At 41.6% G+C, this 27,962-nt stretch overlaps 2 protein-coding genes across 4 annotated transcripts in view; one reads left to right on the plus strand and one right to left on the minus strand.

The window, feature by feature from the left end:
- The first annotated feature begins 270 nt into the window (after positions 1 to 270).
- CHRAC1 (chromatin accessibility complex subunit 1) lies at positions 271 to 2,845 on the plus strand. Its single transcript, XM_032134228.1, has 3 exons — positions 271 to 501; positions 1,115 to 1,241; positions 2,001 to 2,845. The coding sequence occupies exons 1-3, from the start codon at positions 364 to 366 to the stop codon at positions 2,144 to 2,146; spliced, it is 411 nt and encodes a 136-aa protein (XP_031990119.1). The 5' UTR covers positions 271 to 363; the 3' UTR covers positions 2,147 to 2,845.
- Positions 2,846 to 4,748: 1,903 nt separating this feature from the next.
- The window catches only part of AGO2 (argonaute RISC catalytic component 2), a 57,120-nt gene continuing 33,906 nt past the window's right edge, over positions 4,749 to 27,962 (minus strand). For 2 of the 3 annotated variants that reach the window (XM_032134250.1, XM_032134241.1), the window contains exons 12-19: positions 25,507 to 25,691; positions 23,480 to 23,639; positions 20,769 to 20,859; positions 19,492 to 19,686; positions 18,187 to 18,321; positions 17,344 to 17,445; positions 16,785 to 16,984; positions 4,749 to 16,443 (exon numbers count right to left, since the gene is read on the minus strand). In XM_032134250.1, coding sequence (XP_031990141.1) covers positions 16,335 to 16,443; positions 16,785 to 16,984; positions 17,344 to 17,445; positions 18,187 to 18,321; positions 19,492 to 19,686; positions 20,769 to 20,859; positions 23,480 to 23,639; positions 25,507 to 25,691 — 1,177 coding nt within the window. In that variant the 3' untranslated portion in view covers positions 4,749 to 16,334. The other variant, XM_032134258.1, reaches the window with a different exon arrangement.

The following is a 27,962-nucleotide window of genomic DNA, read 5'->3' on the forward strand; positions in this document are numbered from 1 at the left end:
GGGAGGCGGGAACCGGAGGCGCTGCCCGGCGGCGGCCGAGTCCCTGTGTGGGGAGCTGTATTGCAAGGAGCCGTAATCCCGGCGGCGGGCGAGTCCCTGTGTGGGGAGCTGTATTGCAAGGAGCCGTAACCGCGGCTGCGGGCGGGCGCCGGTAAAATAGGGAGCTGTAGTCCCTGTGCTGTAGGGAGCTGTAGTCCCGGCGGCGGGCGGGTCCTAGGCGGGTCCCGGTGCTGTAGGGAGCTGTAGTCCCGGCGGCGGGCGGGTCCTAGGCGGATCCCGGTGCTGTAGGGAGCTGTAGTCCCGGCAGCCGCCGCCTACAGCTCCCGGCGGGCCGTGCCCGCGGTGCCGCGGGGACGGGCTGAGATGGCGGCGGCGCGGCTGAGCGGTACCGAGAACCGTCTGGTGTCGCTGCCCCTGTCGAGGATCCGCGTCATCATGAAGAGCTCCCCGGAGGTCTCCAGCATCAACCAGGACGCGCTGTTTCTCACCGCCAAGGCCACGGTACCGGCTCGCCCTGCCCTGCCCTCGGGCTCCCCCGCGCCTCCCTTCCCCGGCTGAGGGGCCTCTGCCTTCGGAGCGCTCCCGCGGGCCCGGGCCGGGCTCCCGCTTCCCTTCTCTGTCCGCATCCCGAGACTGAACTGACCTTAAAGCTGCCCCGAGTTCAGAATCACAGAATGGTTTGTGTTGGGAGGAACTAAAGAAATCTGTTTCCAAACCCCTGCCATGGGCAAGGACACCTTCCACTAGACCAGGTTGCTCTAAACCCCGTCCAACTTGGCCTTGGACACTTGCAGGGATGAGGCAGCCACAGCTTCTCTGGGCACCCTGTGCCAGGACCTCACGACCCTCACAGGGAAGAATTTCTTCCTAATATCTGATCTAAACCTACTTCCTGTCTGCTCGAAGCCATTCCCCCTTGTTCTGTCACTACTTGCTCTTGTAAGTAGTCTCTCTCCATCCTTCCTTTAGACTCCCTTCAGCTACTGAAATTTAATGAGTTTCTGCACTGTGCCTAGTGTATGTGCAATTAAATATGGTGCTTCTGCCTTTAGATAGGGATCAACTATGTATGTGAATTCTTAGTCTGACTACTCAGTTTTGTTTTAATTTTTAGGAGCTTTTTGTTCAGTATTTGGCTACATACTCCTACAAACACGGCAGAGGGAAGGAGAAGAATGCTCTGACTTACACTGACCTGTCTCATACAGCAGAAGAGTGTGAGACTTTTCAGTTCCTTGCAGGTATCGATAGCATAAGGGTAAATCCAGTGTCTGCTTTGGAAAATGAAATCTTGCTCTTAATGCTCTGTTTTGTGAGGACCCAGTTTTCCTACTGGTCATTGATCTCCTGCATAGCATTCAACTGGAACTCATAAACTACGTCACTAAGAATATTTATTTGTGAATGGGGATTTTTCTGCTTGCCTCTAAATTATGCAGTTATACTATATACAGTTCTCAGGATATTACCTTAGGCGTTTCTTAAATTCCAGCAGTTCCATCTGAAAGCTTTAGGCCTGTGAAAGAAGATCATTGCACATCTTTAGGTGAGAAGTTACGTGGACCAAAAATGACATGTAGGAATCTGTAAATTTTGAGAAAAAGCGCTTCATTGTATCGTCCCTCTCTCCTTTTAGATATAAACACACACACATGTGTTTTAACTGATACTTGGGTTTTATATTAATGGCTTGTTGGATCTAAGGCAGTTGAGCACTCAGTTTTACATCAAATAATTTACGTCAGCAGACCGTTCAAGATAGTTGCCAGTAATCAGTCATTAAATAGAGTCCTTATCTTGGGCTACTTGTACCATAAGTGGGTAGCTCCCTCCTACTCTTACAGCTGTGTAGGTCAGACCAACTTACCTGGTTATTCACTTAAGGTTTGTTAAAAATATTAATATTTCTTTTTGGCTCATTAGTGGTTTGGATGCAATAATATTAATGAGGCAATACAAGTGTTCAAACAGACTATAAAAGCCACAATTCTGCCTTCCAGATATCTTGCCAAAGAAGATCCTAGCTAGCAAGTATCTAAAAATGCTTGAAAAAGAGAAGCGAGATGGAGAAGTGAGGGAAGACGATGACGAGGGTCAGGAGGAAGAGGATGAAGATGAAGCTGTTGGTGACAGTGTTGGATCTTAAGGCCAATGGAAAATTGTTTCATAGTTGATCCATTTTCTATTGTATAAAGGATGTTATTTTTGTGACTGAGAATCCAGATGCTGGATTTATTTATACACTGAGCCATCTGCTTTTGCTTAAAGAAGTTTAGAAATTGAACTTCATACTCGTTGGAGAATGGAATTCTTCCCTTAGAAACACGGCAGGGTAGGAAGAGACAGTGCAAACCTGACAGCAGAGCTTGGTCAGATGATTTGAAGTTGCTTTGTCAGACAATCATTACCCAAATTTAAAATTTCTTTAGAGCAGATTTCAGTTCAAAAGCTCCAAAAGCGGACCAAGTCCATGAAAAAAGTCTGTAAAAACAGCCATGTGGGCACTAAAACGTGGTAGAGGAGGAGATCCATCCCAAGGGCTAATGTGGTTCTGTAGCTGTGGTGGTAAATGGGATACAAAGTTATGTAAATACTTGCATCTAGAGCCCTTTTCCTGAATGAACTCCACTTCTGCAGTTTCTTCTGCCAAAGTGCACATTGAAGTCTGTTAATTGTGGGTTCTTCAGAATGAGCAGCTCCTTTGCCATGTGAGTGACAGAGATGGATTTTTCATTTGGTTTTGGTTTGTTTTTTTTTTTTTTTAATACTACAGAAATGGCAACCATCTTGTGCAGAACTTTACATGCAACTTTTTAAAATAAACATTTTGTATGAAAACTGACAATGGATGCAGAAATTTCCTGTAGTTCTTTCCAGCTTCAGTCACACTCGTGGTCAGTGTGGCAATGTCTGCAGAGTGTCACGGTCACTCTGAGAGAGAGAAGTGACTGAGATCTCTTCCCCAGCTGTGAGGAATGTCCCAGGTAAGTACTGGAATGTTGACAGGGAATAAGAACCTCCCACTCCAAAAAAGCTGGGCAGAAAACCAGCTGGAAATTTGACTCAAGCAACACCCTAATTTGGAGGGCAGGGTAAAGATCAGAGGATGTTGCACTGTAAAAAAATTCCCTGAAGTTACCATAAATGAAAATCATACTGTACCAGGAATGCTGCAGTGAGTGCTGAGTGGGGCTGGATCCCTGGGGAAATTCCCAAGTGGGTAAAGGCGGAACTACACCGTTGTTGAAAGAGCTGGTTTGTGCTTTTTTTTAAAATATTAAAAGTGCATGGAGATGTGTGGGAAACTGAGCATGGAATGCTGTTTGGGGGGTGACAGTTTTTTGGGAAAGAAAAAGAGATACACCAGCACAAAATTGCACAGTAATTCTCCAGCATAAACAGGGATGAGGGCAACAAGCAAATACCTGAACCATGGTTACCTTGGGTGGGTCACAGCCAAAGAGAGGAACGTCCTCCCAGCCCTGGCAGGGGTCCGACCACAGCCCCATCCCCAGCACTGTGCTCTGGAGAGAGGAGGCAAGAGGGAAAAGGGGAAAGTGTTGTCTGGAAAAGGGGTGGAAAGGGGTTTTAATTTCTGACTTAGTTTCTCACTATATGATTCCATTTAATGTCAGTAAATTATATAATTTTCCCTCCAGTTGAGTCTGTTTTGCCCATGACAGCAACTGCTCAGTGAGCTCACTGTCTGTATCTCAACCCATGAGCTTTCTCATCCTATTTCTTCTCTTCTGTCAAACTGCATCATTTAACATGAACTTCCTCAAAAGTGACCAAGTATCTTGACCTGTTTAAGGTGTTCTGGGATTTTAGGCAGTGGAACACAGGCCAGGGGATGCTTGCCAGAATGAATTATTATTATTATAGACATGTTTCTTTTTTCCCCCTACAACACCACCTTGTGAGATCCTTCCCCAGCTAGTGCTGCTCAAAGGACATGAAGTTTCCTAAACTTGCCAAAATGACAAAAGAACTGTGGTTAGTAAGTATAAATCGCCATATTTCATCCCTCTTAGAAGTTTCCTGGGGGATGATGAACATATTCTGTGAATTACTGAGACCAAAAGAATTTGCACACCCTTCTGGATTCATTCAGCCAGAATCCTCAATGGGAATGTCAGAGCAGCCAAAATTTGCCACAGCCTGCTCCAAGGCCCTGCATCTGCCAAAGCTTGTTGCCATCAAAGCAGTGAAGGGTTATTTGTTTTCCCCAAGAGCCTGACACAGAGCAAAACCTCATCCAATTCAAAGCAGTGGTTCAAAAACAAGGGAAAAAATAAAGGGAAGAGACAGCTCTGACAGTATTTCATAATATTGAGTAAAACCAATCTGTTTGCAGAGTTGGGCTCCCAAAGGAAGCTCCTTGGCATCCTTGCAATGCTGTTGGATGCTTTATAATCACCACCAGGTGCTACATCTTCTTTATTTAAAAATTGATCACTGTAGGGATACACTCAGGAAAAAAAAAAAAAGGCATTTCAGGCAAGTGGTTTCCAAAATGTTCACCTTCCATAAACAATTCCAGGATTACACCTTATAAGCAGTTAAAGCAGCAAGGATTGTCCCTGGCTGGGCACAGAGCAGGTGGGAGCACAGGGAAACTTCAAGAACACAACTAAGGGGTGAAATGCAAGGGAGGCCAATGGGATCAGGGATTTTGGTACAGTCTCACAGTGCACAAGTAACTGCAGAAAATGGTCAAATATTAAACGAAAAGACATGAAACAATCTCTTGTAAAGATGAGGAATTTTATTTTATTGACATACTATGAGGCAAAACAAAATTGACACCATACAAAATAACTTTATAAAATATCATTCACATCATTATTTTGTCAGGAATTACAGCATTCTGAGCTTGTTACAAGTCTTATGTTTTGAGGTGAAAAACACTCTGCTAAATCTTTAGTATTAGTTGTATACATACAGTAAGAAACCAGAACAGAACCTGTTAGGTTTTTCATGAGTTTATTGCAAAAGTAGTGCAAACTATTTTACCTTGCAAGCTGTAAAACAAACTTGGAAAAGGACCCACCTAAGCTTAAAATCATGACAATAAATGCTCAATTTCACAGCCTTTGAAGCTTCCTTCAACAGTTCTCAACAAAAAATTCCCCATCTCTGCACATTTTTAGATTTTCACCGACTCGGAAATGAAGGAGTAGAGGGTGGACCTGCAGTAGGGAGTGGGCAGAGAGCAGGAGAGTCCTGCTCCAACGTGGGGCACTGCTCTTACCCATGGATTTGGGGAATCACCCCCAAAACACCCACCAATGGGGCAGGTCACTGTGTCCCCATTACAAAACTGCCCCTTTCCACACTCGTATTTGAGAAAAGAGGCAAGAAAGCAGAAAGAGCAAAACCAAATACAACAGAATTAAGATTAGGAACATGTATTGTCTGTTTTAGGAATATAGTATCCTTTTCCTCCTTTTCCTGAAGTCTATAAAGCGAATTCCCATGGTCCCCCTCCCTGTGCGTACACACTGCAGGGCACAACCCATCCCAAACTTCTGCATGATCCCAAGGCAGGATACTACATTCTGCGAGACCCAAGGAATACAATGGCCTAAAATGCTACTGGGGTCCCCCAAAGCAAACAGGTAGCTAAGTCATCTCCTAAAAAACCAGAAAACCAAACAAATGCTACATGAAAAATGTTAAAGAAACAAAATGCAGCATATTCAGGCTCTTTTTTTTTTTTTTTTTTTTTATCTTGAGGTACCTATATAAATATTACCTTCTGCCCAAAGTACGATTGGTTTTGTTAAAAAACTAAAGTTATTATCATGAGCCAATTGCAGGGCAAACATTATTACTGAGAAAGTGCAACCATGCTGATCATTTATCTGCAGCATATTAAAGGATGATTAGGCTTTAGAAAATATAGCTTAAGTCTAGACCTGATGGAGCAGTTTTATAAAAACACTGAACAGAGGCATTTTCCTTTTGTTCGAGTCTCTCTGCAACAGAAAGCCTTAGGAAACAGCTTGGAAGTCCTGCCATGATGGAATGTCAGCACTTTTACAATCCCATATATAGATTTTTTTTTTCTTTTAATATTTAAACTAAATACAGTTTTACAGCAAAGAGTCCCCCTGTGTAGTAGGTACTGGTAAAAAGTGGATTTTAAAAAAATTTATTAAACTTCAAAAAATGATAGCGTATCACAACTTAAAACTTTCCGAAAAGGAATTCTTTTTGAGTAAAAAAGGTTCACATAGTAGAAAAAAGTTACACATTGTTGTAAACTGTTACATACAAAACTGTGGAAAGGTCAATGATGTTTTATTCCCTCACCCTTACACATGTATCCATTTTATATTTATATATATACACATATACACACAAAGTTGTGTGCTATATGCATACATAGAGACACAGAGATGTAGAGATCTGGGGTCAGGATTAAACGTTTCCAAAACCTTCTTTATTGGGTATTTCTCTTTGCCTAGGTCAGCTGTGATACTTTATTTTACAACTTGCTACACCGAAAAATATTTTCAAATTCAGTTTTTTGTGGCATGGTTAAAATCCATTTGCTGTTTTTAATCAAGATGAGTTTTGATTGTTGTGCACTGGGGAAAAAAAACACAAAGGCACAAAGAATAGAACTCAAATCCAAGATTGTTGTCTCAGAACAAGAAACCCAAGGTTTTGGGCCATGGTTGGGGTCGATTTGGTCGCCTTTGTCAAATCTCCTTGACAATTTGAGTAATTAGCACCCAACTGGTTACATGAGGTAGATCCAAATTGGAAAAAAAAATACTAAAATAAAAGCAAGCTGGGTCCCCAACACTTTTTTTTGCCTCTATTTAAAATGTTTTAAGGATCCTATGTCAGTCATAAGAAATGGAATCGGTGGCACCTACCTGAAGCAAGCGCGGAACTCAAGAATGGCTTTTTTTGGGATGTAAAATTTGAAGTGTTAAATCACAATCCTCCTTCAGGCAGAGATTTGCTGGCAGGGGGAGGGAGGAGAATGTGTCTGACAACAAGGACAACAAAAAGCTTGGGATTTGGGAAAGCCTGTTTGGGGTCAGCTGCTGGAGGAAGGCCCAAGAGGCCTCAACAGCCAGCGCCCAAAGAGGCATCACAGTACAGACAGCTACAGGCATCCCTTATTTCTCAGGCCAGGAGACTTCCTTTACTAACACTGAAGCTCTACAGGAACAGCCTCCTGTCATTAAACAGTATTTTTGCATACTCTGAGAGAGAAATCTGACACATTTATCATTTAGTTAAGGCTTAGTTTAAAGTGGCGTGGCCACACAGCATCATGCAAGTGCTCACCTACGGCAGCGAGAGAAGCAATGGATTGATTCCACCCCCCTGTGACCCCCCAGCACTGCCAAGTGATGCCTCCAACCTCCACGGGAAATCCTACAGTGCCAGGGATGCCCTTCAGAGTCAGCTGAGAGTAATTCTGGGTCTGGTTTTTGCATTACAAGTGCTACTCTCCCCCAGCCAGCACTACATCATTTCTATACTGCAAGCACGAGACAGTTCCACAGAGATGCAACACACACACAAAACTACTCAACACACATTTAGTACCACTTGGAACAACCTTAACATCATATCTTTTTTCTTTTTTTCTCAAAAAAAAAGCAAACTTTAAATGGTCATAGAAACATTTTCATTGGAGGGAACATTTACAATATTAAGCTTCTGGATTGATTTTTGGTTCTTTTTTTTCAGTTATTTTATAAAAAATAATTTTAAAAAATTGATACTATTAAAACAAAAGATTAAAAACCTTAGCAGATAAAGTCAGTTAAATTTGCAATGTACCAAAATTAAAGCAAAAAAAAAAAAAAAAAAAGGATTTAATCAATACATTCTGTTTTCTATCTCACCCTCCCAAGATCAAGTTAACCACTCTGCTGCACAGAAATCCAGGGCTGGACCTTTACTTATCAACTGCCCTAAATGTTGAAGTCTTTGTGATTGTTCAACTAATAAAATACTGCAAAAGCCACGGAAATTGTGCTTATTATTTCCAGCCAAATACTGCCTTTTTAGCTTTTACAGACAGCCTATATACTGTCCCCTTTCCTATCACACGTGTGTGTACACACATAGCAAGGGACACACACACAGATCTAACAAATCTACTAAACTTCATCAACAAATTACAGAAAGCAAGTGGTAACAGTCTTCAGGACAGCACAGAGCTTTGCCAGATGTAATTCCTCATTGCACCTCATTGAAAATTTGATTTTCCAAGATGAATAATTCTGAAACTTACTTTTTAATGGTTTTTGATGGTTTAGTTGGGTTTTTTTTCTCTTATTTTCTTTAAAATGCAATTACAAAGTTGTCATGTGTAAATGAGATGAGCAATTGAAGGGCTCAGTCATGTTAAGTTTCACGAGAAAATGTATCAGGAATGACAAAATTTGGGTCAAATCTTTATAGTTTTTATAGCATAGAAACAGTGCTATAGAACAGTGAGGTTTGAGCACCTCACAGTTGATGCAGAATTAACTTTGGGGAAATCTAGAAACAAAATTCACTAGATCTCATGTTGGTACTTGAGAGGTCTGATCCAACCCACAGCAGCTGAGGTTTTGGGGTGCTCATAAAGCCCAGACAGCATCTGCTTTGAGCCAAGTACATGGCAGGCAAAAATATGCAATTTCACAAATACTGGCACGAGTGAAGCTTCCTCTATTCATGGCTTTAAAACCAGGAAAAGCTGACAAATACAGAAAAAAGTCCACATTATTTAATTTTTTTTTCTGACAGGAAATCCAACCTAACAAAGCAAACACAAACAGCACCAGCCAGGGGATTAGAAACTCCCAAGCTTGCCTGCTGACCTGTTCACCATTCACACTTGCCAAGCACACTCAAAAAAAACCCCATAAAATGACCAGAAAAGTTCAAATTTATATTTTGGGGACAACTCCTAGGCTTGCTCCCAGGTCAGACAGCATCTGCAATCCCCACTGATGAGCAGAGAGCAGCTGTTCCAGGAGGTGGTTTAGTTGTGTTTAAAGGGAGGAAAAAAATAACAAAACTAAAGCCCGTGGTACAATGGCACATTCAAAATGTGAGGAGAAAAACGCAACTAAAACCTGTGCACTCCTAAGAAGCCCATGGAAAGGATTATTGCCTTTGATACAGAACTGCCATGCAAGCCAAGGCTCCTCAAACCACACAGGGAGGTTGGTTGGTGGAAGAGCAGCCACAGGCAGTTTTAGGATGCATCTGCTGAGGCAGCACATGGATAAATCCAAAGGAATTGCTTTTTTGGGGGATATTTAGGTGGGAGGAAGGAGCAGCCAGACTTTACCTGGTGCTGCAGGTCTGTAGTGCTGCCACTTGCAGAACTCCCACAACTGACTCCTGCCAACCTCTCAACCCTCCCTGTCCTGGCCCCAACCAAGTCAGAGCTCCCTGACACCACAAACCAACTTGGGGAGCTCCCTACCAACCTTCCCCCTCTGGGATGGGGCCAGCAGATGGGTGCAGCAGGGGGGATTTCTGAGGGGCACTTGCAGGGAAGCCAGAAGGAAAACTAAGAATTAAACTGTCACCTGAACAAGTGCTTAAATTGGCAATTTTGCAAGGAAATGTCTCCCCTCACTTCCTCATCTCATTTCCCCAAGGGCTGGGGTACCCAGTCTTTCTTTTCTCTATGGCATGAGCAGCACCAAGCACAGGGCTCCTTAAACTTCCTGATGATCCCAGGTCTGCCTTGTCTGTATACAAAACTCTGCTCCCATCAGAGACAGAGGAGCTGTTCAGCATCTCTGCACAGTGCAAGCCCTGCCAGCAATAGTGTCCTCGATCTGCAGTGCAGAATATAGTGAAACATCTCCAAAGCAGCCATTTACCCTGCACTTCACACTTTTGGGGGGGCTTTGTTAAATCACGACTGAGAACTGAACCAAACTGACAGGATTTTGCCCCATTCCGTTATTAATCAGCTGATTTATAATGGTTTATTCAGTCACTTGCAAAATCTGGGCTCCCAAAAGTCAGGATATCAGCAATCCCCTGCCATGGATGAGCTCCATTAGTGTCTACAGCCAGAGATTAAGGGAAGGAAATTGCAGGGAGCACAGAATCCCAGGAAACTCACTGTGACAGGCCAAAATCCATAGCACAAAGACCTGTTACCTCTAAATAAAAATCAACTTTAACACTGCTACAAAACCACACCAGCACACGGTGCTCCAACAGGTATTTCTGTCAGCAGAGTGGTTTGTTCTGAGATGAGGAAGCTTTTTTGGAATAATTGTAAACAAAATTCTGATGTATTAACACAGTTTTCTACAGTTTCATTTCAGGTCACTTAAAGCACCCTCAGTCCACGTGCACTTATGTCGGGGTTGAGTTTTGGCCAAGGCTCTGCACAGAACTGACACTAAACAGTCCCAAGATGAACATACTCAGGTTTGGGGTTATTTTTTGATGGTTTGGTTTGGGTTTTTTTTCCTGCATTTTAAAGTTTTTAATTTTCCAAGCAAGGAATAAAGTATTTTCACTCTTACAGTTGCATGTCAACTCATCTAAAAAACACATTTAAAAAATAATTTTTTAATTATTTTTTGCCTCAGACTCAAAATATATTTCAAGCACCTTCATGTCATTTTCAGAGAAAACCTGACATTTTCTGGCCAACAGGTAAAGAACAGAAACATTTTTCATTTGGAAAACAACAGTATAGAAACTCAAGTGAAGGGACAGGTCACAGAGGGAGCTGCTGCGATGGACTGACCCTGAGCAGAAGCAGATGTGCCAGACGTGCCTCTTGCCAGGTCTGGTACCCTCTCAATACACAGGGGCGCCTCTGGAAGACAGAGGGAAGGCTGAGCAGCCACCCAGGATCACAGTATGGCACTGCTGCTTCCCAGGAAGGAACAGACCAGGACAAATCCAGTCCCTCTGGGAGCATTTTGGCTGCTTAGTGGGAGGTTCACGTCAATGAATTCTTCTGTGAAGGAACACAGGAGGTAGCCTTGAACTGCACCTGCTTTGTAACTAAAGATTCTCACAAACCCACTTTTGTAGTGATTTGGCCAAGTAATTACATTCAAATTAACACTTCGAAGAAGTGACAAAGCAACTGAAACACTAAATGAGATTAAACAGATTCTGTGCCACACCAAGCACACACAGCACCCCTCTCCCATACAATCTGGATTAAACCCTCTCAGAAAATGCATCTTTCCAGTCATTTACCCTCAGAAACAGAAGGCAGGACTTGATGGTTTGCATCCTAACATCAGACAATGGGGCTGGAGTTGGGGTCTGTCCTGTCCCCGAGGGTTATGGAAGCAAAAGGCAACTGCTGATGGATGGGAGATCCATGGGCAGAGGTGACACCATTCCTTTAGCTCAGAGCACTGAAACATCCACTGCACTCCCCAATCCCACACCATGCAGGGACAGACAGCAAGACATCCTAACTGGATCCCAAATCCCTGTAATTCCACTAATTCTGCCACATCCACTGGTTCTGCTTCTACGACACAAGAATCAGATGCTCGAGCAACCAAGGAAAACCTGTGAGAGTACAGCTGATGATCCAGGTATTACATTAATGCCATCAGTCACCTAACTGATACCAAAATTGGCATTTGAACCTTGCACAGACAACAAGCACAGTGAGAGCTGAAAAAATGCATCTCTGTGGCCTGGCAGAAATGTGCACAGGGGAGAGAAGGAAGAAATGTTTTATAAATTCCAACAAACCCTAAATATTTCCACTGTCATAAAGCAACTGTGCTTTGGATTAACACCATAATGCAAACAAAGGCTAAGAGCATTTGACACCAAAGCTCGTATATCAACACTGGAAAATATGGCAGGATTCTGGAATATATAACAAGGAATGGTATCCCCAGCATTTCAGTATTTGCTGTACAGAGCACTATTTACAGTATTTTCAAAGAGCCACAACAGATGCAAAAAAAAAAAAAATCATACAGTAAAAAGAGTTTAAAAAAACCAAAAAAATCAGTGCAATTACCTTCTACTTGAAGTTTTCCTTAGGAAAGATGGCATGTGTGCATCAAGAAGCATGTTACCAAATGGAATATAAAAGTAAAAAACAAAGGACTGCCCTGCATTAGGAATGGGGAAAGCCACACAAAGAGAGATGCTATGGCAGGAGAAGAGTATTAAAAAAACAGGAAAACGAGTGAGTTTTACACTGGTCTCAAGTGTGAAAAATACTGAGAACTCTTCTTACATTCGTTTAGTTAATGTGTGTAAAAGATGTCAAAGATGTCTTTAAAAAAAAAGGTCCCTTATGGGTTATTTATGCCAGCAGAGATGCTTATTTGACTGAGTCTGCTATTTAATCAAAAGCCTTTGGGCCCCAATGACTTAAGTCAGAAAGAAAAACTAAGAAGCATCTTAGAAAATTCAATCTTTTCAGAAAAACCCCTGAACTCCTCACACCCACTCTCCAAAAGTTTTAATTTGAAAATCCTTGTGGAAATACCTCGTCTTATAAAAATGATCCAACAAGAACAAGACTCTGTTACAATGGACAAAGGCTGCAGGAGTTATTGAGAGAGGAAGAATCAAAGCCAAACCTTTACAACCTTTTTTTTTTACTATCAGGGAATGCTGCCTGGGGGCCTGGATAGAGATCAATGGTATTTGTTACCTGACAGATCAAGAAACAAGGGAATTCCTGTGCCAAAGCTTCTACATGGAAGATCATTGATTGTAATTCACTAAGTTAAATATTCTAAAGCAAACCGAGCCAAAATAAGGAGCTCTAATAAAACAAGTGATCTCACACTGTACATCAGTGCAAACACACACACACACACACAAGTGTTAAATTGCATAGGGCTGTCTTAAATGCCACATACAGGCAGAGACAAATCCACCTACTTCCAGCATTTCCCAACAGGACATTGCTCCTAAGGATCAGCTCAGTTGTTTCCTGGGCGCTAGAACAGATGGAGTGGACTCGTTACTCTGTTCAGCCACTGGAGCAGAAATTTCCACCATTAAGCAAACCCCATTATTGCATTAGATTTTGCACATCAGGGGAAAAAACCCTAACTTTTCAGTATTTCATGTCTTCTGACAGTATTTGTCACCTGCCAAGAGGAGCATTTCACACTTGCTGATGCTGGTTTTGGGGGTTCTGCAGTGGGACTCCTTTGCATGGGCTGGAAAATGCCCCAAGTGCCCAAGGGTGGCACAAATTTGGTTATTGCTGACCTGAGCTACACAGTGACCCAGAGACTCAGAGCTGTGACCTCAGCTGGCACTTCTCCAGCAGCAACCTGTGGGAGACTGAGACTTCTTGACCTTTGTGTTGACCTGAGAAGTTTCTGCTCTACACCAGACATGTGGGAGGTACAGAATAAAAAATAATACTGGGATCTTAGGTGTTTGTGGTGGGTTTTTCTGGACATTCTTGAATACATAGTTTATATTAAAAATACTCCCAGAAGGAGAGCTGCTGGACTGCCAGCATGCTGTACTTTACAAAGCATGTACTTAATCAGTGGGTTTGGTTTTTTTTTAACATTTTAAATTATTCACTAATTCACCACTGGTGGGAGGGAAAAGGAGGGAGACACCAAGGCATAAAGGATTAGCAGTTATTAGAGGCTTAGAAAGATCTGTAAAAGGTAAAAACATCCTGAAATGCACATAAACATCCCAAGTTCTTCATACTTAGGGAAAGAAAGCTACACAGAATATCTGCTCATTCCAAGAGGATACACGAACAACAACTACTCTCAGATTAAGGAGCTGCCTAAAACTCTCTTACAAAGGAAACATCTTAAACAGGATGCAGTGCAGTCCCAGGCTGCTTCAGAAATGAGATTTGAGGTCAAGACAGAGCCTGCTCTCCTCACCCCATCTGACCACCTGTACAATTCCTTTGTCCCAGATATCCGTGGAAAGAGGGGGATGAATTTCACATCCAAGAGGTCTCTGCATAACAGACAGCAAATAAGTTAAATGATGTCTTAAAATGGATGATCTTTATCCTATTTGATAAGAAGAATCCATATAAAAATAATTCTTATATAAAACTCTGCCAAATTAATATCTTCACTGAAATAGGAAAGCTCTCAAGGAAACACAGAGAAGTGCAACACACCCACCAAGGGGAGGATCTGCAGCTCAGGGGTACTTGAGGGGAGGTAGGTACAACCTCGCTGGCACACAGCAAGACAGACAATGCTACCTAGGATTTGCTTCAAATTTACAGAAATCTGAATTTATAGAACTATGACCAAGAAGACACTCTGAGCCAGCAGCCTAATCACCAATTAGAATAGTGATACTATTACAATAGTAATAGTAACAAATAGTAAGAGAAACAAATACAATTATTCCATTAACAGGTTCTACATTTCACCTACAAAACACTGACAACCAACACACTGCTACAAGGTGAAGATCTGAACTGGAATTATGTACCTAAAAATCTTTATGCAGCAAAGGTTGGGCATTTTCTAGCTTATCCAACACCACCTAGTCGCAGATGACCTGCTCTGTGGCCCAGAGCTCTGCATGGGTTAAAGCTACTCGCCCATCCCAGTGGCCAGAGGTAAAAGTGTCCAAACAGAGACTGAGCAGCTGCTCAGAGAAAAGGGAAAAGACAAAGCAAAATCCATCAATGGAAGAGAATGAAGGTTTTCCAACCTGCCTCTCAGCATGTCATTTCAGTTATCCCATGGAAAAACAAACAAGATCAACTCAGCATAAACAACTTTCCTGGGCTTTTTCCATTTTCTCCTAAACCTGCTCATGGCATTGTCATTAGTGCAATGGTTTACATGTGTGTTATGGTTTTTATGAATCCAGTGTGCAAACTAACAGAAGCATCTGTCTAATAATTATCAGTTTTAATTAATGCTTCTTCTAAGAGAATGGCCAAACTCTCCATCTCCTACAGATCTTATGCATAATGAAGAGAGTTTCACCTCCCTCCCTAAGTAAACTTCAGTTTCCTAATTTTTATCTTTACTGCATAGATTCTCTGACTTCTGCCTAACTTCCAGCGAGCCACTCTCCTCTAGCAGAGCTCCTGCTTCACCACTACTCAACATATAAATAAAATACAATTGTTTTGTGCTTGAATGAACGGAGGATGTCGGTCTTGTGTGCGTCTGAACCGCAGAGGTAAAACCTGCTGTGTTGTGTGCATGTTGAAAAAGCCTTTCTGCAAATCCCAAGCTACAACAGACACTGGCTGCATCTCTGACCTCTCACCACATCGATTGCATATTTTTTTTTTGCATTTGAAGAGTAATGTCCCCACAAAAAGGATTTTACTTTCTAAGTTCAAAGCATTCTTGATATGTTAACAGAAGTATGATGAGCACTCCATAGTAAATAAAAATAAATAATAGCATCTAGTCTATCACATTAATACTGTGAAACATATATAAAATTTACATTAACTCAAACAACAGTGAAAAAGGATTGTACTGTATTTATCACCACAGACCCGTATTCTTTAGAGACTTTGGAAAGTAAGTGTCACAGTCCTGTATGACAAATCCTAAAGTTAGCTGTCAGTATGATTTAAAAAAAATCTTTACAAATTTTTTGAATGGCACATTCTCTTTTGCCGATCTAACTGGAGCTATTAAAAGCTTAGTTACAGGTTTGTTTTTTTTTTATATTCATCTTTAGTCTACGAAAAACATTTTAAAATGCAGCACAATAAAAAACATTCAAGAACAAGCTTCAGAAAATACATATGCCCTTAGACACGCAGAGAATAATCTGAGAATAATCTTTATAAGACAATTAGAAACCAGAACTTTGTCACGCTCTTATTTTGAAAATAAAAATTTTGTAAATGCATCCAGAATAATCAAGGCTTCATAAATACTCAAAAGATGCTTTGCTTTCCTTTGTATTAAAAGCTGATTCACAGCGTTTTAGCTCATCAAATCTTAGTATGAATTAGATCTTTCCAAATTATCAAAAGCAACTCAATGAACAGCAAACTGAATGAGGAGTTTTGTGGGTTGGGTTGTTGGTTTGGTTTTTTGTTTTTCTTCCCTAAGCCCTGAGATTGCAGCTCTTGATTTAATTATAAAATCTGGGTCTGTTTTATAGCAAGCAGCTCAGAGATTTTTGGCAAACCACATTTCCGACAATAGGAGGGTTTGGTAGAAGAATGCAGTTTGTGATCAAGTCTGAAATTCTGGACGGAAGGCTTCCTTGCAATGGGAAAGAAAGGAATTAAGATGCATCACTCATAGCTGGCTGTCCCTGGGCTGGGGCATCTGTTGGTCTAAGTGCAGCTGCTCTGGTGTGAATCCAATCCTGCCTTGTCCAGAGCCGCTGAACATTAAAACACATCAAGCAAAGTACATTGTGCGCAGCGTGTCCTGGTGCACCTGGACTGCCTTAGCAAGTGCTTGGTGATCTCTGCCATTGCTCTGGCCAGAAGTGTGGCTTCCTTCAGCACTGAAAGAGAAGGGGGGGGCAGGGGATGACAAAAAACAACAGGTTGGGGGGCGGGGAGAGAAACCCTATTTAATCTGCATCTCTTTGGACATGTTTCTGTATAATTCGTTTCTTCTGAAAAGAATGGTCAAACATTAATTACCCTTAAAGCACCACTGAGGTTCTGAAACAGAACACAGCACACACAGGAACATCATCTGCTTTGTTTCAGAAGCTTAATTAAGTGGTGAGAGCAAATTCACCCTCAAACTGCTGAGGACACCACTGATCTGAGAATTAATTAGCCCACTGCCTTCCTCCTTGCTTTCCAATTCTGCAATGATTCAAACCTCTGAACTCACCTATCATGCTCTTTATCCACCAGATGGTACCTGGCTCTGAAGGCCACCAGGTGTGCATAATATGCTGGTGCAGGGATGGAGACGGAGCGCGTGCAGCGTACGTACGTATGGCACAGCTGGTAGGTGAGGATCTGCAGCTCATCCGAGGAGAAGCGATTGTCATCCCAGAGCACGTGATAGTGAGAAGGTCGGCTTGTTCCCTGGAGCCAGATCACAGAGCAGTCAGCATTCCCAAAACATCTCCTAACTTCCACCCCTGCAGGGAACTGCAGTGAAACAGCCGCTTCTTCCAAAGTCACAGGGAGCAGTTCTACACATCTCAGCTAATTTTTCCTTTAAAAGGCAAACCACCTCCTTCCTTGCTCCCCATCAAACTAATCCCTTCCCGTTTTCTTTGACAGGATTGTTTTCCAGAATTTCATCTCTGAAATTAAATGATCATACTGAAATGCAATTTCACGTTGAAAACCTCAGACCAGACAAAAAACCCATCAGATAAAGCAGCTTTAGGCCAAACTTTAACAGCTAAAAAGTTACCATGCCACACAAAATGTCCTACCTGGATCCCAGCATGACTACACAGGTAGAAGTCAAACTCTGAGGGGTGGGTGATTTTTGTGTCTACTGTGGTACCAGCTGGAATGTTTCCACTTTTTCCAACCTGTGTGAACAGGAAATACAAAGACACTGAGGCACAACACAAAGGGCTTTTTTTTTTTTCTTTTCAGCTATATAGCCAGGAAAACAAACACAAGGAAAACATCTATAAAAAGCAGAAAAGTGAAGAAAGAATATGCAAAACTGAAATTTTGTTCCAGCTTACAATCTGGAGTGTCTCTACTATGGAGAAAGAAAAGAAGAGACAAGCAGCAAAATCTTCTTAGAAATTACCTAAAAAGATTTGTTTTTCTGAATAATGTAAAAAGAAGTTCCTGCAACTGATTTGTCAAACTCTTTTCACCTTCCCACTCCAGGACAGGAGTAACTTTTCCTGTTTATATGTGAGAGGGGACAATCCTTCCTTGTCAGACAGGCCACCTCTTCCCTCAAAAACTCTTCAAAGCAGAATGTATAAATATTCTTAACTTTCAAACAATTTAACATCCATAATCACAGCATTTATTAATATAACAACCACCTTCATGTCAGTTTTGGGAGTTACTACCTATTGCCTTGAAGCCTAGTGGGCTCCAAGTGCTCCCACAGAGAAGCCCGACAGAAGGAAAAACAATGTGGAAGGCCCAGTCTGTGAGCAGAGCTTTGCCATGAGGAACTCTCCATTCTCAGCAACAGCTCCATCCTGCACTTTGGGAGTCTCCTCTTCACAGTAAGTACCAAGAATAAACAGGAATTGGTGACTTGGCTGCCTGCTGGACGTTTGTGGGTCCCAATCAGAACGTACCCGTTCGTTTTTATCCGTGCAGAAGAGTCTGGTGTGGTGCCTTTTCTGCACAACTATAAATGTGATGCCAGGCTGATAATCCTTCTCCAGTTTAATGCAAGCCTCCCTGATAGCCAGCAGCTCGTGGTGGAGAACCTGAGCCACACACAGAGAGAAGTGTGATAAACATGAACCATTACTATCATACAAATAACTCTTATTTATCTACAGGTTTGTTTATCCACAGATAATTTATCATGTTCCTTCTTGCACTGTCACTCAGAGTAATGGGATGTCAAAGCTTTCAGGATCAAACATTAATTTCTTCCCCTGATGAGGGCAAATTACATCAGCGGTTTCCTGAGCCAGGAGAGAGCTGCTTCCATATTTGTTCAGCTCCAAGCACGAGGCTCAGACTAACAAGCTGCATGTCAAAATCTTTTTAACTGCCAAATACAAATGAACATTTAATTAGGCTGCTGAATATACAACAGACTAATTATTTTTCAGACTAGTACAAGGGATGAAAACCAAAAGAGTTCAGCTGCTCTTTCCCAGCTCTGTGCAATCCCGTGCAGGACTACAGACATCAATAATAAGGAAAGTGGAACAAACCAAAAAGCAATGATTTGGAATGTGGGTTAATTATGCATGAAAAATTCAGTGAAAACCAGTGATAACTGAAAAAAGGATACATCAAAATCTCATACAAAGATTATTTTATCAATTCAAGTTTAGCAAGTGACCTTTCCTCTCTTCCCCCTGGATTTTGAGAAGCTGACTCAATTCTATATCTTTTATTTATATACATAAATACTGGAAAGAAAAGTGTATATAAGGGTCTTTAAAATATATTAAAAAATATTTCATAAAATATGGTACTTGCAAGCAAACATAATAAATATGACAAAGTATCTGATGAGTTTTATCCGGAATAAAAGTGACTGAAAATCCAGTATTTATTATTCCTGGTTGAAAAAAACCACCTTATTTTTCCTTACTGCCTAAGTTCCATGGGGTACAGTCTGACTAAAAGATCCTCAATAGGAAGCAGATGTGGAACATAATTTGAGTGCTAAAACTACACTTTTCACTTATAATTCTGCAACAGGGAAATATTTTAAAGGGGGAAAGTATTTTAAAAAGCACATGAAAAATATGGAAACACTTCTCCTGCCTGCTTGGTTAGAATCCAACAAACTTGTTGAGGAAGATTTGTTGAGGTTGTACTTCTTTTTGTAACTCCAACCACAAAGGTGGACTTATAGAAATCTCCATTAGTACCACAAAACTAGACCATCAGAATTTCAAAAAGACAAATATCACCTGTTGGAACTGCCCCTCAGAAACACCATCTCTGTAGAAGATGATGCGAGTTGGTTTGAATCTCGTTGATTTGTAGAACTGGATAAGCAATTCCCTGACCATGGCAGCCAAATCCTGGATGATTTCCTGGCGGTGCTGCTGCACCCGGACAGTGGCACAGTAACGGTTGGGATGAGCATCCATGCTTCCTACAACCTGGGGAAAAATGCTTAGCATCAAACCAAAAAGCACTTTAATAAAGGTGTTTCATGAGATAACTGCACTGTCTTCAACAGTATCTTGCACGCTGAGTGGTTCGCCTGGCAAAGATGAAGTGGAAATCAAAATGTGCTTGGAAACAGCTTTGGGTTTAGTCCACCTGTGGCAGCACACCCTGCTGAAAAAGAAAACTTGTTTTAAATCTAAAAGACTCATTCCCTATTTCCACCTACAAGCACTTAAAAAATCAAATACAGTTTGGAGCACTGATACCATGAAACCATTAATTTAGTTCAGACTACAGCACAGGAATTTGAACTCTGGGAGACCAAGCCTGTTTTTTGGATCTATCAAACTGAAATGGTGAGGGACCACAGAAATATCCACACTGTTCACCAAAGGAAGGGATTTTTCTGTTTATGAAACATCAACATTCATATACTGTAAAAGTGGCATGGGACTTAAAAATAAACAGACAAAAAAAATTAAAGCCAGCACTGAGCATATCTCCACCTGGCTTTCTCTGGACACACAGGTGTAACTTTTTAAAACAGATGCATAACATCACCAAAGATCTTCATTATTAAACAACCCTGAGTAGCCACTACTGGTGTTTACATAACACAAACTAAAGACCATTCCCTGTAGTTCAGAAGTACATTTCCAACAGATTACTGCACATTTTGTGTTTTCTGGAAGCGTGAGTCCCCAGAAACCACAACTGAGCCAGCCTAGTTCCTTATCAGCAATGAAGAAATTCTGAACATTTCTAAGTGCTGAAGAAGCAGATTAAAACATGCACCAGCTCATTACAGGCTGCTGATAAATATCAGCTCCCAGAAAAGCTCCTCTGTGTATCAGCAGCTCTGGCATTTTACAAGCTAATATACACATTTAAGTAATTAGCATCAGAGCAAGCTCTCTGAAGTTTCATTAAATTCCTGCAGAAAAATAATTTGCAGTGCTATAATTAGGCAATCAGATGCAATGGGCCACAAAAGGACTGAAAGCAATAAAATGCATTAGAGCTGAGCAGCAGGAGGGAGCTGGGGTGAAAGACCAGGACACAATTTACTCACTGCAGCAATGGAAGGTTTTTTCCCATCCCCAGCTGGTGGGTGAGTTACATCTGCACCAAGGAATATGACAGGCTGTTGGAATACTGGGGGTCTGGCAAAGAGAAGGGAGATTTGTAAGAGCAGCAAGATTTATGCTTAATAAAGCACATTAAAACTCAAATAAACAGTACTCTGTACTCCTGCAGTGAATTCATCAACAACTGGCACTTGATCAGAGTTGGTCACTTGTCCTGTGGCAGTAATTAAAAATCCTGATTAAGGTTCTCATGCTAAATACTTAGGCAGATTTTGAAAGCATAGCTAATTGTAACTCTTAATTACAAATTAGTTTAAAAATGTATCTAGTTTTTTTCTACCTTTCAGAATTGCAGTTTTTATTAACTGGATCGTGGAAAGGAGTAAAGGTTGATCCCTTAGTAACAAAAGGCATCTAAGAAAATTGAAGGACTGTGGACATATTCAGAACCTATGAATAAAAATTTTTTTTCCAAATAAAAAACAGTCTTGGTAAGGAAGTCCAAAACTTGTAGGTATCAAAGTCATTATTTGCAAAGTACATTTTTTTAAAACTGTGCTTGAAAGTTTTAAACAAATATTTAGGTTAAGATATTAAACCATGGCACCTAGAGAGGAACACCAAAGCACTACAGCACAAGTTTTAAGCTTCAACTCTATTCCTCAATAACACAATTTCATACAGGAAATCTTGAGAACGTTGGGGATTAGGCATTTTTTTTTCTTGTTTCTTTTTTTTTTCTCTCAGGGAATTTTCTTCCCATTTGTTGCCTAAGAGATGATGAATAGACTGTACTTAAGAGACAAAAAACATGGCTGGGTGTCTTGGAATTCTGTTAATTTTTTGCTGTTGTTTGGGGCTTTTTTGTTACTGCTGTTACTGTTGGTTGTTTGTCCATATATATATATATATAACATATATATATAGTGTGTGTATATATATATATATATATTCGAGTAAAGAACTGTTATTGCTTTACCTATATCTTTGCCTGAAAGCCCCCGTAATTTCAAAGTTACAATAATTTGGAGTGAGGGGGTCATCTTTTCCATTCCAGGAAGGTTCCCACTTTCTTTGGCAGACACTTGTCTCTTAAACCAGCAGTTTTTGGTGCCCAATGTGGGGCTCAAGGGCACTGAGAGGAAAGGGTGAAAAAGGAGTAACAGTTCCTGGGTAAGCTAATTTTTGTTTGCTGAATATAGAAACCTCGTTAGGCAGCACCATGTGGTCCAGCTTACCCTGCTTCAGGTGGCACATGGTTGTGGCTACATTTTTGCCATTTGCAGCTCCTTATCTAAACATGGGTCCTCTGACTAAGGCTACACTTTGCACTATGGGTCAATAAGGTGAGGAATTCATGGATTTTAAACTTCCTCTGGAACGTGGGCACATAGCTGAATGAGTATCGCAGACGAGATTGTCTTTGGGGTTTCATTAATAATGGTACCCATTGTGAGGAAGCAATACAGGGGGGGTTTTCCCCAATCCTTCACCCATTTGCTTGGACGCACTCCACCAGCTTTTGAAGCACTCAAATTTTCATGATGCTCATGATACCATACAATGGCTGGTGCTGCTGATAGGCCTAATCTATTTAGCATTTAGAGATAAGGTGGGATTGTCTTGGGTAACCACCCTGACACCTACCCCAGAGACTAGGGATGCTGGCCAGGAGCAGGCCACAGGGGCCAGGGACACTGCCCCACAGCCTGATCCTGCCCCACAGTCCACCTTAGAAATGAACCACCCAGACTGGATGGGGGTATAGGAGGAGACAGGCTGGGTGCTGAGGGAATACTCTTCCTCAGCTGGTGGGAAGCCCTCTTCCTGCCTCAAAGAGGGAAAGTCCGATGGTGCAGCCATGGAACCAACAGAGATTACAACTGTCCAGGTTCCACCTAAAGCATCCTTGATCCAGGACTCAAGTATTGATCAGGTTTCGGGAGGCAGCCAGGACCCCTTCCTCTCTGGGAGGGACTTTTAATGAATGTAAGAGAGAGGATTGTTCAGAGAGACAGACTGTAGGAGCACCATCACAGAATGCCCTGGAAGACCACTGAGGAAGGGATCCAACAGCTGAGAGAAGTGGCAGCACTAGAGGCACTTTTTGGAAGGGACGGACAGCACGGTAACGACCCTGACAAGGTCAGGTGCACAGGGGAAATATTGGGGCGCCTGGCACATCTAGGGCCATCCCAATACTCCACCTTCATGGCAACACTGAATGTTGAGGACACCCAAGAGACAGTGGGCTCCACAGCCAGCAAACTCAGGAATTTTGAGAGCACAGTCCAGGGCCCGATGCAGGCTCACATCTTCTCTGTGGTTAAGAGTCTCAAAGAGAAGAATGTGGACCAAAAGAAAAGGCACTACTCTTCTAGATGGTCTCTGTTTCTGAAAACTCAGAGCAAATAGAGTATTAGAGATTTTTCATTCTAGTGACAGCCGTGTACTTCAGTGGTCAGATCGTAAAAACAATACTTTTATTATAAATTTCAACAGAAACAAGTATTCCTCTCCTGTCTTCATAACTTAACTTTTGCAGGACTATTTATTAGAAGCCAAAACAGAGTTTGTCTGAAGAGTCACTTAAGCCACAGTGCTATGGCTGCAGATAAAAGCTCCCAGTTATCTCAGCATGACGCACGCCCTCTCTGCAATACAATAACCTCTTCCCCTTTGAAAGATGACTTACCTTCCCTGTGGCAATAGAATGTTATTTACACCTCCTAATTTGACATTTATTTTTAAGCAAAGGTTGGACAGAGTTTGTGGTGTTGTTCTTTGGACGTTTTTCATCTGCACACACTGAGTGGCCATCCCCAGCACCGTGTCACCAACGCGCTTCACCTCCGCTACAGAATGGAGAAAAACCGAAAAAAGTATTTGCAAACTGCAAATCAAACAATGGAGGAGACTTAAACTTGATGCCAATTCACTACACCTGGAGTTTTAGCAAAGTGGTGCTCAAGCTTAAAGGAACACAATGAATCCTACTCCCCAAATCCAGAACCTCCCCCCAGGTCTGCTCTGCTCCACCTAACTGGGTCCTAAATGCAGTAACTAAAGGCACTGTTCACTTATATTAAATAAGAATTTTAAAATTAATTCTTAGTTTAGAATGTAGCATTATATCATCAGCTTTGGCTAATGATATGGGTACTGTGGATATTAGGATGATGAGCAATTGTTGCATTATTAAACACTGGACTAGCAACAAAAACCTAACAGTAAAGTGCTGAGTAATATTCAGCCAAGCAGTTTTATCATCAGTTCATCACTGCAAGTTTATCACCTGCATAGAAAAGTGGCCAGTTTAGCAGACAATGGTCCATAAAAACTCCCAAGAAACTCATTCAATACTGTACAATTCCAAAGGTTAAATCAAATCCTATTGTTAACAATAAAAATGAGACTTGAAGGCTTTCAGAGAGCCTCATACTCTCACACTCTGGGAAGAAATCTAGGCTCCAAGACTGGCTCAGAGAAGATGAACCCCCCTCTTTGGCAACAGGAGGGGGAAAAGAGCAGGGTGGGAAGAAGAGAAAAGACAAGACTGTGGGTATAGGAAGTGCAGGGTATGGAAGAGCATAGGGAGAAAATAAGGAGAGATGATTAGAGGGGGCAGAAATAACTGTAATCAAAGATAATGACAAGGAAAGAAGATGAGAGCGGTACCACATCCTCTCAGTGGTTAAGTAGAGGAAAAGAATTCCCTTTTAATGCCAAGCAGGAATAGCAAAAATGTCATTTTGCACCAAATTTCTATTGTACAAATTAGAGACGAGCCACCTCCTTTGCAAGGCTGAATTCGAGGGGGAAGAAAAAGGTACTATTTCCTTAAGATTCCTTGCTTAATCTCTTTTCATCTTGTAAGAGATAATAATAAAGTAAGAAAATTATTTTGTGCTATATTAAATTGGTGAGGGATGGGATAAAACAACTCTGCAGCTGCTTGGTAGATCTGATCCACCAGAGAAGAGACCATGTAGCTATGAGAGAAAAACAGTGGATGCTGCTCCAGCTGGGCAAGGTAAGTGAAAAAAAGAGGGAGGGAGGACAGGAAAACAAGTGGTCCTGCCTATAGGAAGAGCTGGTTAAAACAAAAATGCATGGTTTATACAAAACATATTAAAACCCATGTGTGTATGCTATGTAAAATGCACTAATTGTCACTTTTTCCAAAAAACAGTTTAGTTTGCTGAGTTTTCACTTTCCATGCATCTGTATCCTCGCAATCCGAGTTTAAAAACTGAAATAAAAGGAAAAATAGACAGAAATCTCCTTCACTCAACACTTTTTGCCAAAGGGAGATTGTGTGAGTAAGCAAAGATGTTCTAAAAGCTACAGAGTTCTTGAAGTCATTACTTCTTCAGTCACTTGGAATTTTCAGCACACAAGTTTTATTAAGTATATTTTAATTCACCACCTATCAGTGTCAATCTCACCAAAGCCCTGGGTTGGCTTTCTCACAACCTCCATCTCAAATGCAACCAGCAGGAAGAATAGGGAAAAGCAAATTAAAAGCATAGAAAAAATAATGAAAATAATTAGGGCTTAATATAAAACACCATGCAGCACAAGAAAAATAACAAAATTAATTTACAGCCTATTCCCTAACTGGAATTTGTAGAGCTAAACCAGCATTAAACCTCTCTCCTCTGGGTACTTCACAAAAACCACACGAACTGTGACTGAAATGCACCATTTCCACTCACTGACCATAGACTGGTGTTTTTCCTGGCAAAATGACCACGACAAGCTGCAGCCCAGTGTAAGTGTTCTTGAGGTGTCTGAACATGGGCTCCACACTGTCGGCTCCCTGGGCGTATTTACAGAAGCAGGGCTGCCCCTGGATTGGCATTCCAGCATCCCTGGAAATCTTCCGCAGCTGTTCTGTGAAGGACCTGAGGAATGCAAACAAATACATTACATTATCAGGTAGTAAAAACCCATCTTGATATTTGATCTTATTTTTAATGGAACAATCCTGTTAAACTTGCAGAGTTGTGCTGTCCAAAAACCTGGGAATTTAACCCCAAGTGCATCTTTAATTGACAGTGCCTGTGTAGTCACTGAAGGAAAGACAGGAAATATGCTGCATAAATAACACCATTAATAAAAAAACCTAATTTCCAAAGAAAATTCTACCTTATTTCTATGGGAAATATGGAATAAACTACTTTTTGCAAAAAGACTGCAACAATTACGATGTGGGATAGCCTGCTCTTCCATGTGTTACCACTAAAAAAAGGGCTGGAGTTCCTCCCTTTTTTCTTGATGAGGAAAGCAACCAAGTTACCAGCAATTGTTTCAGTGAATTGCTTCAGCATCCATAATAATGCACAATTTCATAGATACCAGAGAAAATGTGTATCCTGGAGCTAAAGGCAAACCTTCTCCTAGGCTGGTACAAAAAAAGTCACCCTTTGATGGAATTAGTCAGATGTGAAGACAACCTAACTTCTTCAGAGGCTTCCATCTGTGAGCCTCTTTAGCTCACGGATAAAAGCCCATTTTTATTAAGTTGGGTGGCCCCTCCACAGGTGTTTAAAAGTTACTCATCTTCACCACAGGATGCCACTGACTGAGAGGGTGTGAAGATTTAGTTTCTTCCAAACCCATTGTTAACTTGCATGAATCATAACAGGCTGTGAGCTTCAGCCCTGCAGCCTGAGGCTCCTTGCAGAAAATGGATATTTCCTCCGGAAAAACAAGCACCCACTATAGCAGAGTCAGTAGCAGTACATCTCCCCATCCCTGGAAGTGTTCAATGCCAGGCTGAAAGAGGCTTGGAGCAACCTGGGATAGGGGAAGGTATCTTTGACCGTGGCAGAGGGTTGGAAAAAGATGATCTTTAAGGTCCCTTCCAACCCAAACCCTTCTGTGATTTCAACATTCAAGTCTAAAATAGCTCAGGGTTTAAGCCTTTAAACTGGAACTACAATGCCTATGAGGAAAGTTTCTCTCCCTGTTCCCAACAGGTAAAGCAGGGCGATTTTGAAGACTTTTAGGGCATTTGAAGGTGTTTACTCTGGTAAATCAACAGCATTTGAGTTCCAACTTGCTCAACAAGACGTAACAAGAGGCCACAAGGTGGAACGGGATGCAGCCATTTTCCTGGCACGAAGCAATGTCCTTTCATGGTAAGCACAGACTCATTCTAAGCCATTCAAATAATTTTATTTTGGCTCATTATGTTGAAGACTTCTGCCTATTTCTCAAAAGTGAGTAACTTGGCTTACAGAGTATTTCCACCACAAGAAGCAGCATGGAAGGGAAAATTCTATGGCAGCCCAGTTCTTGACATGTGCCTGGAGAGAACAAGTCCTTCCCCTCCTCACACAACGGGCAGTAAAAAGTAAGATTCTCACTGTTTGGTCATCACTTGTTAGGGAAAAATTCCCAAGCTGTTTGGCAAATCATCTGAAGGAACACTGCTGTGGCAATGCCACTGGCATGAGCAATCCCTGCCTTGCATTCACCTCCCAGAGAGCAGGTGAGTCACTGCCAGGGCAGCTCCACAGGCTGCACTTGTCCATGCATGAAGGGAAAGCAGCTGCGTGTGAGAGAAGGAATCAGACACTGATCTGGGCCTGCACACCTTCCCTGAGCCAATGGCAGGTGTCACTTTTAACAATAGGCTTTGAACAATCACATCTCATCCAAAGGCAAAGAAACCAAATCTGAAAGTTTCATTCAAACTCTTCAAGTCAACAGAACAACCAGTCCTACTGATGTGGCAAATACAGCCAATTCAACTTGCACATTCCAGGAACTCTGAAGGGGAAGAAGTTATAGAGAAAAATTTTCCTTCTAAAGAAATTCTGCATGAATAAATCCACTCCATATATCCAGGAAAGGAACCTAACAGAATACACGTTAGCTCTGACTCTTGAGAAACACTTAGTGATAAACACCCATCATTACATCATTTCAGTTATCTTAAACTCTATCCTATGGCCTCACTGCTCAGAAACCTGCCATAGAGCACAAACAGCTTTTGTTAAGTCTGATTTGGAGGATTTCCTGATGCTGGCATTGAAATCATACTGGCATCATGCAAAACACAAAGAGACAGAACTTTGAAAGCACTGTTAAAGATGTATTGCCATATGTTAAACAATTTGGCCAAAAATATTTTCTTCATAAATAAGTGAAATCATGACATTTATATC

This window comes from Corvus moneduloides, chromosome 1, assembly GCF_009650955.1.
Source record: "Corvus moneduloides isolate bCorMon1 chromosome 1, bCorMon1.pri, whole genome shotgun sequence".
In the NCBI taxonomy this organism is placed as follows: Eukaryota; Metazoa; Chordata; class Aves; order Passeriformes; family Corvidae; genus Corvus; species Corvus moneduloides.

Coding starts and splice junctions, on each gene's coding strand:
- CHRAC1 (XM_032134228.1), top strand. CDS start 364: ATGGCGGCGGCGCGGCTGAGCGGTACCGAGAACCGTCTGGTGTCGCTG. Junction 502..1,114: donor TTCTCACCGCCAAGGCCACG/GTACCGGCTCGC, acceptor TTTAATTTTTAG/GAGCTTTTTGTTCAGTATTT. Junction 1,242..2,000: donor GACTTTTCAGTTCCTTGCAG/GTATCGATAGCA, acceptor TCTGCCTTCCAG/ATATCTTGCCAAAGAAGATC.